Source organism: Colias croceus, chromosome 29, assembly GCF_905220415.1.
Source record: "Colias croceus chromosome 29, ilColCroc2.1".
NCBI lineage: Eukaryota > Metazoa > Arthropoda > Insecta > Lepidoptera > Pieridae > Colias > Colias croceus.
The window spans coordinates 1,244,628-1,265,306 of record NC_059565.1 but is presented as its reverse complement, the minus strand read 5'-3'; the positions used below and the strand labels follow the sequence as shown (position 1 = coordinate 1,265,306).

The 20,679-nt window shown below is 34.5% G+C and overlaps 1 protein-coding gene across 1 annotated transcript in view; it reads right to left on the bottom strand.

Moving 5' to 3' along the window:
• Nucleotides 1-770: 770 nt before the first annotated feature.
• LOC123704328 (multidrug resistance protein homolog 49-like) overlaps nucleotides 771-20,679 on the bottom strand; it is a 49,932-nt gene continuing 30,023 nt past the window's right edge. Inside the window, exons 3-27 of the mRNA XM_045652662.1 lie at nucleotides 20,057-20,201; nucleotides 19,295-19,395; nucleotides 18,669-18,840; nucleotides 18,131-18,255; nucleotides 16,866-17,061; nucleotides 16,222-16,446; nucleotides 15,658-15,844; nucleotides 15,161-15,303; nucleotides 14,250-14,399; nucleotides 13,609-13,667; nucleotides 13,252-13,386; nucleotides 12,453-12,547; nucleotides 12,031-12,125; nucleotides 11,372-11,530; nucleotides 10,739-10,921; nucleotides 10,232-10,322; nucleotides 9,655-9,767; nucleotides 8,649-8,778; nucleotides 7,572-7,752; nucleotides 6,976-7,129; nucleotides 6,458-6,652; nucleotides 4,259-4,468; nucleotides 3,826-3,972; nucleotides 1,509-1,617; nucleotides 771-1,015 (exon numbers count right to left, since the gene is read on the bottom strand). Coding sequence (XP_045508618.1) covers nucleotides 918-1,015; nucleotides 1,509-1,617; nucleotides 3,826-3,972; nucleotides 4,259-4,468; nucleotides 6,458-6,652; nucleotides 6,976-7,129; nucleotides 7,572-7,752; nucleotides 8,649-8,778; nucleotides 9,655-9,767; nucleotides 10,232-10,322; nucleotides 10,739-10,921; nucleotides 11,372-11,530; nucleotides 12,031-12,125; nucleotides 12,453-12,547; nucleotides 13,252-13,386; nucleotides 13,609-13,667; nucleotides 14,250-14,399; nucleotides 15,161-15,303; nucleotides 15,658-15,844; nucleotides 16,222-16,446; nucleotides 16,866-17,061; nucleotides 18,131-18,255; nucleotides 18,669-18,840; nucleotides 19,295-19,395; nucleotides 20,057-20,201 — 3,598 coding nt within the window. The 3' untranslated portion in view covers nucleotides 771-917. The remainder of the gene's footprint in view (nucleotides 1,016-1,508; nucleotides 1,618-3,825; nucleotides 3,973-4,258; nucleotides 4,469-6,457; nucleotides 6,653-6,975; nucleotides 7,130-7,571; nucleotides 7,753-8,648; nucleotides 8,779-9,654; nucleotides 9,768-10,231; nucleotides 10,323-10,738; nucleotides 10,922-11,371; nucleotides 11,531-12,030; nucleotides 12,126-12,452; nucleotides 12,548-13,251; nucleotides 13,387-13,608; nucleotides 13,668-14,249; nucleotides 14,400-15,160; nucleotides 15,304-15,657; nucleotides 15,845-16,221; nucleotides 16,447-16,865; nucleotides 17,062-18,130; nucleotides 18,256-18,668; nucleotides 18,841-19,294; nucleotides 19,396-20,056; nucleotides 20,202-20,679) is intronic.

Sequence of the window (20,679 nt, the reverse complement as noted above, 5' to 3'; positions counted from 1 at the left end):
CTTTGTTTTATTTTATATTATTTCATTTTATTTTTGTTATATAACTATATTTTATTACTAGGGACACTTTAGACTTACGGGTCTGTTGTCTGGTTGGGCCCTGAAAATCAGCGCTATGCCGACTATACCGGTGCGGCATAGCATATGCTGAGTGGCCTTACCCTTTAGGTCACCAGTCGCCACACAAATTTTTATATATTAGATTTTTAGCTTTTAAGTTTTCTTTTTTATATTGTTTTTGTCCATAGATAGTGTTTAAGAGTGCTTTTGTTATTGTTTTTTTTTATGTGGTGGTGGTACTTTGGTGATTCTAATAAATGTATTTTATTCTTATTCTTATTCTTATTCTATAATCACAAATCCAAAATAATAAAATTACTTTAAGTCAATTTGATTAATGTTGTCAATCTTCGTTGCGTTTCGTCTAAAGACGTCGTTGGTATCGTCCTTGCGGGGAAATGGGTACCATAACATGTCTGATCGTGCGGGGTGAGGTAAGTGTTTAATTTTGGCGGGAGGCGGAGAGTGTCCGTTCTGTAGCGTTTAGCTACTATTATGTATTCTGTGACTTGAGTGTCCGTTTTTACCAGTTTTTACTCTTTATTCAAGGAAAAAAAATCGGCTTTTTGGCGCCATCTTTTCTATCAGTTTGACATTTTTTTATGTTTTTTTGAAGTGAAACTTCTTCAACGGGGGTCGGGGTTGGAAAAAAAAGTTAGTGTAACGTTTTTTCGTTACGCGCCATCGACGTATTTCTGTAAAGTTCCATACTTATAGTAAATTATCTTTTGAAAAATAAGGTCATAAAGAAGTTTCACTTCTTACGTGTGTACACTACACGCACACATTTTTATATTATTTGTTGATCTGAGATTCGTTTATTTATTAATTGTACTAAACCAATATCTATATCTACACTAGGATAAGTCTCCCGGCGCCTGTTGTTGCAACAGATCCCAGTAAATGCCTCTTTTTTTAACTAGTTCCTCGTGCGATCCGCTTTCTGCTACCACTCCTGTAAAATGAGTTTTTATTTAGAAATTAAACATTTTAACGGATTTAAACGCGATTTATTCATCACAACACTACACATTATACTATTGACTTTAGACTACCATGAACCAAAGGTCGAGGGTTCGATTCCCGGGGCAAATATTTGTGTGATGAACATAGATGTTTGCTCTGTGTCTGGGTGTTAATTATCTATATAAGTAGATATTTATTTAAAATTATATGAAAATTATTTGCCCGCGTTTTCAAATAAAACCAGCATAGTTCCCGTTCCCGTGGGATCCTATGTGTTAATCCAAGTTACCCTCTATATGTGTGCTAAATTTCATTGTAATCGATTTAGTAATATTTGCGTGAAAGAGTAACAAACATACACACATACACGTACATCCATCCTCACAAACTTTCGCATCTATACTTATTTAATATTAACATTAATTTACAAACGATATCGGTTCTAACTAAATTATATGTCTATTTATTAATCTATACTTTACCTTTATCAATAACATAAATAAGGTGTGCATGTCTGATAGTAGCAAGTCGGTGTGCGATGATGACGGTTGTCCGTCCGAGCGATGCTTTTTCTAATGCCGCTTGTACTACCTGTTATAGTTAATATTTATTTATTTATTTATAATTAAAACGGTATACAATTACATTATTTATAGCATACTAGCTTACCGCCCGCGGCTTCGCCCGCTTTCTCTAAAACGATTTCAGATTTAAACTATCCTATCTCTCAAGTTGGATCGAACTGCACATTGTGTGTGAATTTTATTATAATCGGTTAAGTGGTTTAGGAGTCCATTGAGGACAAACATTGTGACACGAGATTTATATATATTAAGACTAGCCTTCCGCCCGCGGCATCGCCCGCGCAGTCAAAGAAAAACCCGCATAGTTCCCGTTCCTTTCTCGGGTATCAAAATATCTCTATACCAAATTTCATGCAAATTGGTTCAGTAGTTAAGGCGTGATTGAGTAACGGACAGACAGACAGAGTTACTTTCGCATTTATAATATTTGTATGGATTACCTAAATTATTATATGAACAAAAAATATAATCAAATTAGTTACAATTTGTACCTAAATAACAATAATTGATTGTTATTTACAAATTGTAATTTAATTTTATCGTATTTTTGTTCATATAATGTAATATAATTTATGTAATGTGCTATTTGTATTATTTATAATTATATTATAATTCAAAATGAGACAAAAAAGACATACAATTATTTTCATTTAAAATAATTATTACAATATTCAATAATAATAAAATTATACATATAGGACAGGGGTTCTCAAACTGTGCGCCGCAGAAAGTAAAGTGCCGTGCGTCGATCTGCATATATTTGCGAGTACGGTTTTTGAGCGCTCGAATCGGTAAGAAACATAGCGTCGTAAAATGACATACAATTATTACACATTATTGTGTTAATTTTTTTCATATACATATAGTAAGTTTGTAAGATTAAAGTTGTTTTATTATTCGTTTATTTTATTTATTTAATACATTTATTTCAGGTGACAGACAATAAATTGTACAGACCCATGCCATAGAATAAATACCTTACAGACAATCGTTTAGTTTTCGTGTAAAGTTTTAGTGTAAGTCAATACTGCGGTATTGACTTACACTAAAATTTTACACTTTAGGTTAAGCCTGTACAGGTAATTGATGTATAGTCGAGCCAATTTAATAGGCAACATTTGACGTCTATCAATTTTATCTTCAGAGAGAGGTAACCTGCTTAAAAACATCGATTAAAGTGAATTAATCGATACGGATTTGAAACATTTGTCAATCGAATTTATTAATTTATGATGATTTTTATTTTTTATTCATAAGTAATATGCATTCGATTCTAGATGTCAGATTTCGTATTTAAAAAGAAAAAAGGTTTATTGACACAAAATTGTAGCGACGTCAGTTCTTCAATTCAGAAATTGTTTATTATGTTTAGTATGGTTTATCAGTAAAATGAAATCTTAAAATTACTTGTATCGGTCATTATTATTATAAATATGTAATCATAATTGAAAAAAGTTAAGCAAATGTGCAGTTCTAACAAAACGAAATATCATGTTATTCTATGTCGTCGTTACTAGGTTACGTTGTTGAATTTTGTTGAACTGTCAAATGTTGCCTATTAAAATGGCTCTAGTTTTTACTGTTCTGTGGCTCTACTATAATGACAAATAAATAAACAAGATTTTTTGCTACGACGATAAGTACCTACTCACGTCGTACATATCGCTTTATTCGTGTTTAATTTTTGTTTTTCTGAAGCTTTATTTTTTGATTACTCTTTAAATTCTTGTACAATAAAGAAATTGAGTTAATATTTTTAATTTTTGTTCTTCTCTGACTAATTTAATTTATATTTTTGTATTATAGGTATCTATATCGACTGTTTCCTTTTCAAATAGCTAGGTTGGGTGGGGAGGGCGCCGTGACAAAAAAACTTAACGTGGAATTGCGCCGCAAGCTGAAAAAGATTGGGAACCCCTGATATAGGACATCATTTTGTTTCTTTGCATTTCTGTATTACCTTCCCTAGAATTAATAATATCTATAATCTATAGTAACCTGACTCTTGAAATAAATTCCAGGAAATTCATGAGCTCAAACAATATTAAACCTAAAGTTATACATTGAATTACGCAGTAGTAAATGGAACTATGACCCGAGCGGTATGTATATGTACCTGCTCAGCAGCAGCGTCTAGCGCGGAGGTGGCCTCGTCCAGCAGCAGCACGCGCGGCTCCCGCAGCAGCGCGTGTTGTAGCCCTGTGTGTATGTGTACCTGCTCAGCAGCAGCGTCTAGCGCGGAGGTGGCCTCGTCCAGCAGCAGCACGCGCGGCTCCCGCAGCAGCGCGCGCGCGAGGGCGAGGCGCTGTCGCTGTCCGCCCGACAGCGACGCGCTGCCCGATCCAAGCACTGAGTCGTAACCCTGTACAATATAATAATAAATAAAAAAAAAAGTTTGGACACCCGGATTTAACGAAGTTACTAAAATAGCTGACTTCCTTTCCATGAGAGATAGAGAAAGAGACAGACAGAGAAACACGCACACGCCGTGTGGCGCGGATTGTGCGTGTCGAAAAGTGTCGTGTGAGTGAGTGAATGTATGAGTGAGTGAATGAGTGAGTATGTGAATGTGTGAGTGAGTGAATGGACGAGTGAGTGAGTGAATGAGTGGGCGAGTGAGTGAGTGAGAGTGAATGAATAAAACTCACCATAGGCAAGCTAGCTATGAACGCATGTACGTTCGCTTTTGTAGCAGCATCTACAACTTCCTGCATCTCGACCGTTCTACTGTTATCTCCATACGCGATGTTATCACGAATGCTTCTCTCAAAAACTGTTGGTTCCTGTTGAACTAAGCCGAATTGGCTGCGGAGTCGTTTGAGTGTGAGCTGCTTGCTGATGTCGCGGGAATCTAAACTCTAGAGAGTGGAAAAATTATAGTTACTAATGAGCTACGAATGGCAGGATAAATAGATTTACTTCCAAATTGCAGACATTACAAGTCTTATGAGATTTGAATAAAAATATGTATTTAAAGATTTAAGCATAAAATGATAATGATACTGTTTCCTAATATTTAAGCAATATTAATTTAGACATTCAATCTATTAGTTACTGAATTGGACTTACACGACGAACAAATAGCCATACACCAAGATACACGAAAAATCCATACTATTATTATAAATGCGAAAGTAACTCTGTCTGTCTGTCTGTTACTCAATCACGCCTTAACTACTGAACCAATTTGCATGAAATTTGGTATAGAGATATTTTGATTCCCGAGAAAGGACATAGGCTACTTTTTACCCCGGGAAATAGGATAGGTTTTATCCCGGAAATCCCACGGGAACGGGAACTATGCGGGTTTTTTTTGACTCCGCGGGCGAAGCTGCGGGTGGAAAGCTAGTATTTTATACAGTGTTACTTGTAAAACACCAGCAACCTCGCAGGACAAGATAGCTAAAATCATAAGTAACAACATTTGTTCTACGACTTTTGATAATTTGTTACATTTTATTTTCATACAAAAATAAATATTCATTTAAATTTCCGTTTGAATGGGGCGGAGCGATTGAACTTGACCTGTCTGCGACATTCAGCGCATAGACTTACAAATGTTAGGAGAGTACCTACAATAAAAGCTTAAGAAACCTAGGTTCAAAGAAATATTTAGTATCGCAATTACGTGGATAAAACAGAAAAACTTTGACACAAAATGAACTTAAGATAAGTACCTATTATTAATGATACTCATAATTTTTAGCAAACTTAAAAAATACCATAAATAATTTGTTTGCAAGCATAGTGATTAATGATAACAATACAACAAAAACAAGGGCTGATAACTTGGCCAAGGATGCAGTACAGTGTGGAGATACCTATGTATCCATGTCATTAATGTCATTTTTGTGAATTATTCAAGTCATCAAACTTTTAAATCGTGATAATGTGTTTTGGTTTTCTAATTTAATCTCATTAGCGTGATGTTTGTTTTGACCATTTTATCATTGAGATAATAATATTACGTATGGAGGAGACACCACGAACAAAATCTGCGCGCCATTTTTTATCTAGTTTATCTAGTTAGGTACTTACCGATGAAAGTTATTCCTTTGCACTTTTCCGTATTATTTGTATTATTTGTGCAATATCGTAACACACACGAAGGCTTATTTGATGCGTTTCACTTTAAAACAAATAAAAAATAAGCGTGCAGTTACGCCATATGGCGTATGTTGAGCGGAACATAAGTGATGTAGGCGGTGTCGTCTCCATATGTATATCTCAATGCATTTTATTTATATTATGCAAATAGTGCCTATAGTGTTCATAATTTTCTTGAAATAAAAGACTTTGTTTGCTTACATAAAAGTTGTATTTATTTAACACTTTCTAACATTTTTGGGATATTATAATATGTGTTTCCCAGAAAGTTTCAGCACCCCTTAACAAATCCTGCCTAAAGTCATCATCATCATACTTGGGAATAAGTTTCTTTTGTTCAAAATTTGGATCAAGAAACAAATGTCAAAATGTGCCAAAATGTAAACTGTCAAGATTTTTTTTTATTTAAACTAGAAAAGTGGCAAAGGAAAAAATGTATTCCTCCGCATGCATGACGTCATTTGGCTTTTACGGCATTTTAGAATGAGATGATTTTAAAACTCAAAAAGATGAATGAAAACTTCAACTTCTATCGCAGGCCTTGAGCGCGAGGAACAAATCGAGAAATTCCGTAACGAAAAAACCTCACGAGTTCCATAAATTTTTTTAAACACGCTTTTCTTCACCCGTATTTATAAATTACCTTCTTAATGCATAAAAGTGTGAGATTGTAAATCTATAAAACCTGTAAAAAATCAACATAATATTATAATGAGTAAATATAAATAAATTCAACTTACCACAGACCCGCTCAAAGGGTCATAGCTTCTCAGCAACAAATGCATGACCGTAGACTTCCCACTCCCCGAGGGCCCTACAAGGGCTACAGTCTGTCCCGCCGGTATGGAAAGGTTGAGGCCCCGAAGGACTTGCACTTGGGGCCTCGTGGGGTACGAGAAATGGACGTCGGTGAAGGTTATGTTGCCGGTTGATACCTGGTTAATATGAACGTTATTAGGTTTACACATTATGAAATGAAAATGTTAACAGAAAAGCAATACATACGTATGTAAATTATAAGGCAAAACACAAAAAAATTAAAAATTAAAATTTTCGTATATTTGTTAATATTTTTGATCGTATGAATGGTAATTTAACAGAAACACAAAGACTCAAAATAGAAGAATAAGTTCTATGCAATTTACACTAATAAATGATTTTTTTTGCTTAAAAACAACTAAATCGATTTGATTTTTGTACTAGCTAATAATGTAAAGCTAAAGTATAAATATTAAATTAAAAAAAAAAAAACATTTACCCATTCCTCATCTTCACACATATCTCTCACTTTAGGGCTCCTATTTAGGGCCCTAATTACTCGGGCCCCAGCACGTTTTGCAGCTGTAAAGTTCGGTGCAAAGGATAGGGCCTCAGCCAACATCCACGCTCCGTAAATTAGGGCCTCTGAGACTCTGTAAGTTTAGTGAGTGATAGTTTTGAGTGGGAAAGTTGAGTTGAGTGAATTGCAAATATTGAATGAATGAAAAATATTTGAGTTGAGTAAGTTTAAAAATTGAATGAATTGAATGAATGAAAACTGTTTAAGTGTGTAAATTGAGTTGAGTGAGTTTTGTAATTGAATGAATGAAAAATATTTTTTATGTTGTTTACGAAAACACATGATTAAAAGGCGTAAAATATTATTAGATAAGTAAAATTTAAATATATTTTCTCAAAATTTCTGATATTAAATAAAAAGTTGATCTGTTTCAGTTTAGTTAACTAAAGAAGTAACGTTTAAAATGTTTTCTTTTTTGTGTAATTTAGTGCTGAGTTCTGTTATGTATTTTAAAGTACTGTATTTTAGTGCGCCAATCGTAAGACCATTGCAGTGTAGTGTGCATTAATACTCACAAAATAGCATATTCATATTGCAACCCCTCTCTCGCGATCAACCATCCCCCGGCTGCCAAAGACAGCGCATACCCCGCGGTCGGAGCGCACAAGCACAGCCCGTACACCGGACCGCGCGCCCAGCGGGGCCGGCGGGACGCTAGTGAGTGTGCGTAGCGGTCGAGGAACGACTGTTCCGCGCCTATATTATATGAGATAATCTATACTATGTTTGTTTGAACGCGCTAATCTCAGGAACTACTGGTCCGATTTGAAAAATTCTTTCGGTGCTAGATAGCCCATTTATCGAGGAAAGCTATAGGATATATATCATTACGCTAAGACTAAGTTAGCAGCTAGTAAATAAATAAATATTTCGGGACAATTTTCATACACGGCACGATCTGGTCCCATACTAAGCTTTCGTTGGTGTTATGGAAACCAGATGACTGATAAACATACATATATAATTCTAAATAAATACTTATACATAGATAATTAACACCCAGACACAGAGCAAACATCTATGGTCATACAAATATTTGCTCCGGGTGGGAATCGAACCCACGACCTGTGGCCTGGAATGCAGGGGTACTACAAACCCAGCCAGTCAATGATGAGATGCTTATTGCAGTGTCAATCGACTATATACATACTGCACTAGCAAACAGAGCTAGCGGTCGGTGCACAGGCACGACCCATACAACATGTTAAGTCAGTCGAAAGAAACTCGATACAAAAGATTACGATATACGATACGAGATAAATAAGATACGAGCTAGAAACATTTTGAAAATAGTGATAAAAATCCGCTAAAAAGAAAGGGAAAAGAAGATCCGAAAGCCACTAGCTGACAGAGAGCGTAGCGATAGCGAGTAAGGATGCTTTTCTACCAAGTGCGAGGACTTGTAGTGAGGAATATGTTTGTAACTAACCAATAGTATCGCTTCAAACTTCAAACTAAATGAAGCGATATGATTGGTTTTATCAAACAGGAATATGTTTGTAACTAACCAATAGTATCGCTTCAAACTTCAAACTAAATGAAGCGATATGATTGGTTTTATCAAACAGGAATGTGTTTGTAAATATACATACCTAAGCTATGTACAGTGCGTACGTTCATAACAGCTTCTGTAGCAAGTCGGGTCGCTTGTTCCAACTCCTCTTGTTCTCTTATTTCTGATTTCTTATTTATATAACCTTCTAGACATATCGCTCCGATTACCTGAAAAACAATCCATACTAATATTATAAATGAGAAAGTAACTCTGTCTGTCTGTTACCTAATCACGCCTTAACTACTGAACCAATTTGCATGAAATTTGGTATAGAGATATACCCGAGAAAGGACATAGGATAAGTTTTATCCCGGAAATCCCACGGGAACGGGAACTATGCGGGTTTTTCTTTGACTGCGCGGGCGCTGCCGCGGGCGGAAAGCTAGTGTTCATATAAGTGAGTTTAAAAGTGTGCTAAAAGAAATAAAAATAGTTCAAAATATTTTGTAATAAGAAAGAGGGGTTAAAAATTATGCTCAAAATATTATTTACTTTTTTCGAATTTGTACGTAATAAAAGAATTACAAAAGTAATTGCAAGAATCTATATAATATATCTATATAATATAATATATATAAAACTCAAAGGTGACTGATATAGTGATCTATCAACGCACAGCCCAAACCACTGGACGTATCGGGCTGAAATTTGGCATGCAGATGTTAGGACAAAATAGGGGATAAAATAGGGGATGAAAATTTGTATCATGTTTATTTATCTTTTCCACGCAAGCGAAGCTGCGGGCAACAGCTAGTCATAAATAAAGGTGTATTAAGTGAATGAGTGAATGAATGAATAATTTAAAAACATTCACTATCTTTTTACAATAGGAAAAAAATGTTTATTTTTTAAACACAATAAAAATTAAGAGCTAGCGCGCAAGAGCAACTTTTGTCTCGTTCACTATTTAGTCTCTCCCATCAACTCTATGGGCTAGTAAGAAAGTGCGCGCACGTAGCGACGCAACTCCTGAGCTGATGGGAGAGACTCAATAGTGAACGAGACAAAAGTTGCTCGTGCGTGCTAGCTCTTAATATACTTACACAAGGCACACTAATCAAACTGATGAGCGTCATTTTCCAAGAATAGAACATAGCAAGTCCTACTCCTAGCACCATAGTACTAATTCCTTGTAGTACTGTTCCTAAACGAGTTCCTGTTAATAAAAAATGTTTTTATCAATGAACGTGCCGAGCACACGTGTCAGAAGTGAAACTTCTTTGGCAAAGATATAATTTAGATATAAGTATAGACAAAAATCGATTACGAGACGAGATTCGAATCCGCCTCTTCCGTCTTCTTTAAAAGTTTATAATTTTATAAAGCATTTGAATACCATAATATCAAATTCAAGATACAAAGATACCAAAATCGTCGCCTTACTCCACGACGTGACGGTATTGCCATGACGCGACCTTGAAATTTGACTCTCAATGCGCCTAAAGAAGTTTCACCTCAATAATTTGAAATTGTTTTTTTAACAATATTTAATCTTAATTTTTGAAAATCATTGTTTTAACATTTTGCCTTATTTGTAATAATATTTGTATAAAACAAACAAAATTTTTTGATATTTATTTCATCATATTTTTTTGATCATAATAATATTGTGTATCATACCTGTAGCGCCCTGTACAGCAGCACAGTCTGTGGCCAATCGCGCACATAACGCGCCAACTGAATTACAGGCTTCGTCGAACCAGCCTTGTTCCTGTTATATAATTAATAACATTATTAAGCTATTGCATAGCTTCTATCGCGGGCCTTGAGCGCGGGGACCGAATCGAGAAATTCCGTAACGAAAAAACCTCACGCTCCCCACTCCTTGGGGCGGAGGTGTGGCTTGAAGGCATAGCATGCAATAGCGCAACCGCCCCAGTCCCCGAGTGACACACGTCGTTTTTTTTTTTCAATAAACGTAGAAACACAAGTACGAGTATTGTGTATGACAGCCTTTTTAATTAGTAGTGATCTCTTTCAGGCAACAGGGGGGATAATTTTTATAATTAAGTGAATTTTTTTTATATCAATATTTTGTCATTTCTCAAAATAAAAATGTTTCGTACCCCTGATATTTTCTTTAAGTACTTTATTTATTATCTCAATGTGTGTGTGTGTATATCTCACCTGTCGCAAATAATTCGCAAATGTGGCAACCCTCAATCTGTCCGTCAGCTTAGCCCCCGCTGTGCCAAGCAGCCAGCCCTGTAGGAACGTCACTAGACCACTCAGGGCTGCCGCTCCGGCGAATAAACCGGCGTATAGTTGGGATTGTGCTAGTATTGCGTCACGGTCTGGCCATGAGAACATCTGGAGAAATTAAATTAATAAGTATTCGTGATTAATTTGTAATCCGTAACTCATACTTCGTAATTCGTAATCCGTAACTCATACTTCGTAATTCATAACTCATACTTCGTAATTAGCAACTCATACTTCGTAATTAGCAACTCACACTTCGTAATCCGTAACTCATACTTCGTAATTCATAACTCATACTTCTCAATCCGTAACTCATACTTCGTAATTCATAACTTATGCTTCGTAATTCATTACTCCTAATTCGTTATTCGTAATTTGCGATTGGTAATTTGTAATTCGTAATTTTTTATAAATAATACTACAAACGTCATTATATAACACACCAAACCAATATTCATACAATAGGTATACCTATTTGTTAACAACCTTTTACACGAAAGAGTAAAAAACTTTCAAACTGTAACTTTTTTTTACCATATATTTAAAAACGAAACTTACCCCATACAACTTAGAGAACAGCAAAGCAAATATCGGCATTGTAGCCCCAATCAATAAGGACGCTATTCCTCCGCCCAAGAGTAAAGGCCATTCTTCTTTATTCAACTTTAGAAGTTGTAAAGCGGACACATCTTCTTCTTTCTCTCCTTCGATCTCTTGCTATAAAAAAAGAAGAATATCTTTTTTTTGTGGTACAAAAATATATTTTTCGTTGTAGACGAGGATAATTTAAAATAAATAAAACTGAAGCGATTACGTGTTTTTTTTTCCTAGTAAAAAGATGCATTACTTTTGAGTTGTGCTAATGTGGATGACAAATTGTAAGATTTTTTTTTTATTACCATTTTCAATATCGATGTTGACTGTGCAGCTATGCAGTAAAAATATAATATTAAAATAATAAAAATAATGATTTATTTACAAAAAAATATTTAATATATTGAATATTGATGTTCAAATAACAATAATTTATACCAAGACATGTCAATAACTCACTAAGAAATTATAATATGAAGACCATAAACCGTTTTCACCTATTCCCGATACATACTGTTTCATATATCTGTCTTGTTAACCGACAGATAAGCTATCAGGGACATTATTAGCAAGCTGTGAAAGCAAAAGAAGAATTAAATAAATAAATAAATAAAAAAGCTTACAATCTGCGGAACGCCATCTGGTGGTGAATTGTGGAGTGACGTCATTGATCCCATGCGACGGCTTCCGCGGATAAAACTGTCTCGATTGAATGATTCTGTAAATATAATAACATATTGTTATTGTGTATGTATCTATATGTATATGTTATATACATATAAAAAAAGAAAAATGTGTGCGTATACTAGTGTACACACGTAAGAAGAGAAACTTCTTTATGACCTTATTATTCAAAAAATAATTAACTGTATGCAACTTTACAGAAATACATCGAATCACGCGTGGTAGGGATAAGAAAAAGATGGCGCGTAACGGAAAAATGTTACACTGAATTTTTTACAACCCCGATTACGAAGTTTAACCATTGCTTAAGTTAAAGTTTGACTTCGAATTGAACTTTGAGTTGTGTTAAACTTTGAGTTACCTTTTCGTGACAGCATACTACTATTCCGCCTCACTCGAGTGAGTTTCACTGGAACATCATCGTTCGCACATTCTTCCTGCATTGTAACTATACTCCTGTAAAAATAAATCAAATTTAATTATATTTTAACATTTTATTTGAACACTACGACAATATAATTATTTAGTACTAGTGGTCCGCCCCGGCTTCGCCCGTGGTACATATTTCGCAATAAAAGGTAGCCTATGTCCTGTCTCGGGTATCAAAATATCTCCATACAAAATTTCATGCAAATTGGTTCAGTAGTTTAGGCGTGATTGAGTAACAGACAGACAGACAAACAGAGTTATTTTCGCATTTATAATACATATTAAAGTACGGACAATTATAGGTATATTGAAGTTTCAATTAAATACCAGTTCAAAAATCTGTGCAAAATGGTACATTAAAATAAAATTTAATTTATGTGGGTAGTTTATTAAAACTGCAAGCTACGGTAAATTCAAATATTTTCATTCTGTTATAATATGTTATCATGTTATATCCATACTAATATATTTTAAAGCTGACTTTGTTTGTTTGAACGCGCTAATCTCAGGAACAACTGGTCCGATTTGAAAAATTCGGTGTTAGATAGCCCATTTATAGAGGAAGGCTATAGGCTATATATTATCACGCTTAGACCAACAGGAGAGGAGCAATGCAGGTAAAACCGCGAAGCACAGCTAGTTTATATTACACTTCCAGTTCCCGAGATTACCGCGTTCAAACAAACAAACTCTTCAGCTTTATAATATTAAGTATAGATAAGTAAAATTACCTATTAGTCAAGTCGTTTTGTACTAATTTCCAATAAGCTCCCTTCTTTTCTAACAGTTGAGAATGTGTGCCCTGCTCGAGAACCGAACCTTGGTCCACGTACACTATACGAGATGCATTCACTATTGTTGATAGTCTGTGGATCAAAAAAGAACAATTAGAACGTGTGTGTCGAGGATACGTGTCAGAAGTGAAACTTCTTTGGCAACATTCAAAGATATCAAAATCGTTGCCTTACTCCATGACGTGATGGTATTGCCATGGCCGTGAAATTTTACTCTCAACGCGCCTAAAGAAGTTTCACTTCAAAAAAGTAAGACATAATTAATATTTTTACTAAATATAAAAAATGGCTTACCGATGAGACACTACTAGCGTAGTGCGTCCTTTACTTGCAGCGTCTAATGCTAATTGCACCTAAAACAAGTAAATTAAAAAAAAATAAGATGTCATACAGCGCCATCTTGTTTTTAAATTCTGAACTATAAAGATTAAGAAACAGTTCATTAAATTTTTCAAATCGGTAAGAATTAGATAAACACGCTATGCTTTCCTATTCCTAAGTTCTTAACCGACTTCAAAAAAAGGAGGAGGTTATCAATAATTCTGCCGGTATTTTTTTTTATAATATAATTTAATATAATCGCATAAAAATAAAAAAATGTGCGTGTACTAGTGTACACACGTAATAAGTGAAACTTTTTTTATGACCTTATTTTTCAAAAAATAATTTACTACTTAAGTATATGCAACTTTACAGAAATACCTACGTCGAATCACGCGTGGTAGGGATAAGAAAAAAATGTTACGTGTAACGAAAAAAAGTTACACTAAATTTTTTTCCAACCCCGATAAAGGTGTTTCAATTCAAAAAAATGTATATTTTTTTTCAGAGTACGATGAAACGCAGTTTCAAATTGATTTTCATCTATTTATTTTCTAGTCTTTAAAAATATTTTACTGCTAAAACCTACAAAAAAATAATTCTCCTAACTTTACCTGTTTCTCTGAAGCCGGGTCCAACGCAGATGTCGGTTCGTCCAACAACAAAATGGCAGGTTTTCGCAATAACGCTCTAGCTATAGCAACCCTTTGTTTTTGTCCACCAGATAATTGAGCCCCACCCTCACCTATTGTTGTGTCGTAACCCTGAAGTAAGAAAATAATTATTATTAATACTTATTTGTTATTGATTTTTTTTATAGTTTTAATTGCATGTAAATTTTTAATTTATTTTTGATTTTATTTAATTTGTCTCTGATTTTTTTCGTGTCGTGTAACTGTAAATAGAAGACACATGATCCTGAAAAACAGTTCTTACTATCTTAGGAGCCTGGGTCGCTCTAATTTGTAAAATGTTTTAAGTGAAATAGATGATTTATTTATTTATTTATTTAATTAGTTGGTATTATGAATAGTATAAAAATACAGTAGCAGTTATATTGTCGGGCTTACTGTCAAATATATAAAAACAATTATTTTTTTTTTATTTTTTTATTCATAATTCTTTATTGTGCAAAATATGAGAAAACAATAATATGCAAATGGAAGTAGTAATACAAAAGCATAATTTGCCCAAAAGGCGGCCTTATTGCTAAACAGCAATCTCTACCAGGCAACCTGGCGGGAGAAGAAATGCAAACGTATGAAAAATAAACAATGTCACATTTTACATCAGAAAGAAGAAAAAAAAATTAATTAAACAGTAAGTTGCACGGTAACGGACAAGCATACAGAACAAAAATAGAATAAGCGATATCCCAGGTAGGGGATTACATTAAAAATATGTAGCAAAATATAACATTCATTTTTACTAAAAAAATTTTACTAAATATTGCTAAAATATTATTATTCATATTAATTTAAACTTCTCCAACAAAATACCTCCTCAATAATCACAAAATACTTACATTAACAAGTTTGCTTATAAACGTGTGTGCGTGCGCAGTTTTAGCCGCTTGTATAATATCTTGCTCACTAGCGCCATCTACTCCTAGCGTGATGTTGTCACGTATTGTGCCACTGAATAGCACTGGCTCTTGGCCTACTACACCTGTTAAATTAGTAAAATATGAATTCAATTTTTATACTGAAAGAAAAGAAAATTACAGTACATTTCCTTTACTTTTCATATTTTTAACCCTATAAACATTTAATTAATGTTAATACTATTCAAACTTTTTGTTCCTAAATGTATTTTGGATTAAAAATCTTTGTTTTATGCACATATTACATTGTAACCTAATTCTACCAAACTATCATCTATAACTTACCAATTTCTGTCATAAAACACACCAATACTAAACCTAAACTTGCACTTCTAATATTTCTACAATTGAAATATCCTAGAGCTAACTTCTAATACCTACAAATTTGTTTTAAACTACCAATTACTACTAAAACTTACCAATACTAGTCCTAAAGTGGTGTAAATTCAATTCCTTCAAGTTATTTCCATCCACAGTAACATTTCCTGCATCAGGTTCATATGCTCTTAGCAATAATTGTAATAATGTCGATTTGCCACTGCCAGAGCTGCCTACAAGAGCTACTGTTTCACCCGCGTTTATGCGTAGTGTTAGTCCTCGGAGTACCTATTAAAAAAAATTGTATTATTTAGGAAAATTTATAATTAGGAATGGCTTTTAAAATAATTTGTTTTATTTAGGAAAATTTGTAATTAGGTATGAATTATGTATGACAATTTAAATTAGGAAATCTTATCGTAGACTTGTATAAAAAAAATTCTGCGATTTTTTTAAGGTATGTGTGTTACGAAATAATTTCAAATTTTATTCGTCTTTTTGAATCTGTCACAATACTGTTGTAAAGTTGTAAACTAGAATTTTGTAAAAACATCAATATTAATATAAATGAGAAAAAAATACCTAAAAAACATGTGTAGTAATAATAAACCAAGCAAGTATGAAACCTATATCATTTTTGTATGAAAACATGGTTTAAAAATTACCTTAACATCCGGCCTCGACGGATAATTGAAATACAAATTCTCAAACACGATATTGCCCTTAAACTTCTCCGGTTTAATTCCAGAATCTTCTAGAGCGTTTATTTTGGACTTTTTCTCCAATATTTTAAAGAGGGATTTAGCTGCACCTCTTGCTGTTGAGAATATTTCCAAATGTGGATTGCACATGGCAATGTTTTGGGCTGCAGCGAAACAGCAGAATAGTACCTAGAATGTGTATTTATGGTCAAGATATTGTTTGAAATAAGTATTGGTTTGGTGTGGTGTATATTATGTTACTAGTTTACCGCCTGCGGCTTTGCCCGCTTTGACTTAAACCTAATCAATAATATACTTAAACCTTCCTCTTGAATCACTCTATCACCATGCATAAATGTTCATGTCATGTTATAAAATATTACAATACAATGGGTCGACCGATTCGGCTAAATTTTAAACGTCTTTGTTAAGGCACAAGGAAGGTTCTTTTTGAGAGATAACACGAAAAAGTGGCAATGAAACGTTTGCCGGGTCACTTAAAATAAAAAAATCACTCGACACGACACGTTGAGGCTGTGTGTTAGTGTCAATGTGTTAGTGCAGTCAACGTTTTAGTGTCAATGTGTTAGTGTAGTAGCTACACTCACCGACACCATCACGCCCGGGTGGTAGGCCATGCGCTCGGGCGGCAGGTCCATGTCGCGCACGCAGAGCGCGGCGCCGTACGCGAACACGACCGCGTTGAGGCTGTACGTGAGCAGCCAACCGAGCCCTGAGCCAGTGGCTGCCCACGCACAGCGACGGTAAGCGGCTTTGCTAGCCCCAATAAGGGAGTGTTTATAGCTGGAATTAAATATTAAACAATTTGTTTCACCAACTATAAATCAAGGTACAAAAAATAAAAAAATGTGTGCGTGCGAGGAGGTTATCAATTCTGCCGGTATTTTTTTAAGTTAAACTTAACTGACACTGAAGACAAAAATTACGCAAAAGTGAAAATCGCTTAAAGATAAAAAAATGTGCGTGTACTTGTGTACACACGTAAGAAGTGAAACTACTTTATGACCTTATTTTTCTGAAAATAATTTACTATATGCAACTTTACAGAAATACGTTGAATCACGCGTGGTAGGGATAAGAAAAAGATGGCGCGTAACGGAAAAATGTTACGCGTAACGAAAAAATGTTACACGAATTTTTTTTCCAACCCCGATAAAGAAGTTTCGCATCAATAATGTTGAAAAATTGATATTTTCATGGAAATGATGTTTATCATGAGGTAAAAAGCAATCGATGTCACTGAAGCCTCCCAACTCCCTCGAGACACAAAAATCATATTAATATTAACATCCGTTGCGATATGAGAACAACTAACAAAAAGATAACAAACGAATAAACGCACTTTCGCATTTATAAGAATATTAGTTAGGACATAATTTTAAGTCGTATAGTTGCATTGCCTGTCAGTTAAAATTACAAAACATGGTATTTGGCTTTGCTCGCGCCAGTGATGGACTGTTTGTAACTGGAAATAAATATTATACCTTGTGTAATACCAGTTATAAATCAAGGTATAACAAATTGTCTTGTAAAAAGGATCTTTCCATGTACATGATGCGGTAAAAATAAGCCGATGCAATTCTAGCCTTCCAAAAAAATCTTGACGTTAAATCGCTCCGATGCAACTTGAAAGAAAATGCAACAATGTGTTAAAAAATGTGTGTGTTCGTATACATTTATTAACCCATTGAGCCCCAAGTGGCCCGATCGGTCCACGATACAATAGATTTTCTATTGTGTCTGTGGTTCCGGGGCCTGAGTTATTCATAACTAACAACCTATTCCTTTTGAATAAAATTATTATTATCTGTTTTTCACTATATTCCTCACCTATTTTCAAATCAAAACTCACCTCTCAACCTCCTTCCCCTCCCCACCATAAGCACGAACTGTACGTATAGCAGCGAGTGCCTGTTCAACCACTCGACCAGCTGTACCGTATGACGTCACTTCCTCTGACGAACAACGCGTTTGGTACTGGAATAGACGATACGTAGATTTTCATATAACATGGAACTAAATACTTAAGCTACTTGCACTACATATTCAATTTATTCTATTAGGTACTCTCCTCTATGTTCCTACCTCTTATTTGCACTACAGTGTTAATTTATTCCTACCTCCTACTTGCAATACAAAGTTAATGTATTCCTACCTCCTACTTGCACTACAAAGTAAATTTATTCCTACCTCCTACTTGCACTACAAAGTAAATTTATTCCTACCTCCTACTTACAATACAAAGTTAATGTATTTCTACCTCCTACTTGCAATACAAAGTAAATTTATTCCTACCTCCTGCTTGCACTACAAAGTAAATTTATTCCTACCTGTGTGTCATGCCATTATAATAAACGTATTTTTTTTTCTATCTTCCTGTTCAAACCTACCTTTGCAACAGTAGCAGTGACCACCAAAGCGAGCGGCACAACCGCCAACCCGGCCAATGTTAGCTGCCAACCGTACACCATGGCCACTATTGACGAGTTGACAACATTGCCAACTAAATAGCTTATCATTGCTACATGTTGGCCAACACCAGCGCGGAGCTTTTCTGTGTCCCTGGGAATAGGGAAAAATAAAAAAACTAACACTGTCTTATTTTTACAATGCGTTATATTATACCGCATTTACCGTTTAAACATTTATTCTTCCAATACATAATATTTTACCACTTGTACCATATATACCACAAATTCAGATAATACAACTGAGAATATCGATTTGCTAATTTATCACAATACTTTAAGAAATTGCTTTCTGAATCGGTGGTAAATGGTAAAACTATGTCATGACTATTCAAAAGTGCTTCCAGAAGTTAAATTGAATAAAAAAGCGTGTGTGCCGAGCACAAGTGTCAGAAGTGAAACTTCTTTGACAAGATACAAAGATTTCAAATCGTCGCCTTCCATGACGTTGCCTAGAAATTTTACTCTCAAGTTTCACATCAATAAATGTTTGAGTTATAAAGGGGGTATACAATTTTAAACAGATAAAATAGATTCAGTTCACTTACTCAGTAATAGTTGTAGCGAAATTCATTGAGGTGTTTGTATCAAAGAAAGCCGTTTCCTGACTTAATACTGAACGTAACAGTCGCCATCGTATTCTTGTTATCTGGAAGATAGTTTAATAGGTTTATGATCTTGCTGATAATTGAAACTATTAAAAAAATTTTCATACATTATCTGTGGTTTATTTGATAACAGCAAATTAGAACTATGCAGAATTGGCTAAACCGGCACAAATAAATATTAGGCCGGTTGCAGAGCTTCACCGACCATCAGTGCATACGTCAGTCGCGCTTGTCATATGTATGGAAATACGCGTGCGTATGGTCGGTCAAGCTTTCGATACATATGACAAGCGTGACTGACGTACGCACTGATGTTCGGTGAAGCTCTGCAACCGGCCTTAAAAACTTAATAATATGAATAATACCTTTTAAATCAATACCAAATAGGTACATAGTATTATGATATGTACCTATATATTTTACCGGAAATGTATGAAATCAAGGAATTGTATACAAATCCTAGGAAATATGTTCAATTCCGATACCATATTTTAGGAAATAAATTAAATATTGTTTAAAAAACTATTTAATGCATAGATTTCCTAGGAAATGTGGAATGTGTAAGTATAAAATATTACAATATTTCACACATTTCCGTGCGATTTTAGGAATTACATACATTTCCTAGGAATTGTATACAATGACGGATTACATACATTTCCGTCAGCATATATATTTATTATTTACAAAGTATGTACTTACCATTCTTACAGCAGCCCAATTAGCCAAACTGACAGCTGCAGCCGCGAACAATATTTGAGCCGCCATGATTGCAACACTCGCGAGTGCGAAAGAGACAGAGTCATCGACCAATGCGTCCATGTGGAGTGTTCTATTGCTTTCGTATCTGGAAAAATTATAGAATAGAATAGAAAACATTTTATTGTACAATGCACACAAGAATAACATTAACAGAGTAGGCGGCCTTATCGCTTAAAAGTGATTTCTTCCAGGCCACCTTGGGATATAGGAAAAATTAATCATAGAAAAGGTAGATAATAAATATTTCATTGATGGAAAAAATATAGTGCACATGATTTGCATTTGCGTATGTTCGTCACTACTGGGAAAATATCTAAATCACTAGTTATAAACATTGTAGTAAACATATGAATATTCATTTCAATAACATGTACAATTGAGTATTTGAATAAAAAAAAAATATTGATTTTTTATGTATTTTAAAACCTTATTATTAATAATATTGATATTTAATGCAAAAAACCGTTTTTGTATCAACTGCAATGTGTGAAAACTAACATTATGACGTCACACGCGTCCGGGTGACGCTTCGGAAGTTGTCGGTGTGTTTTCGGTACTGGATT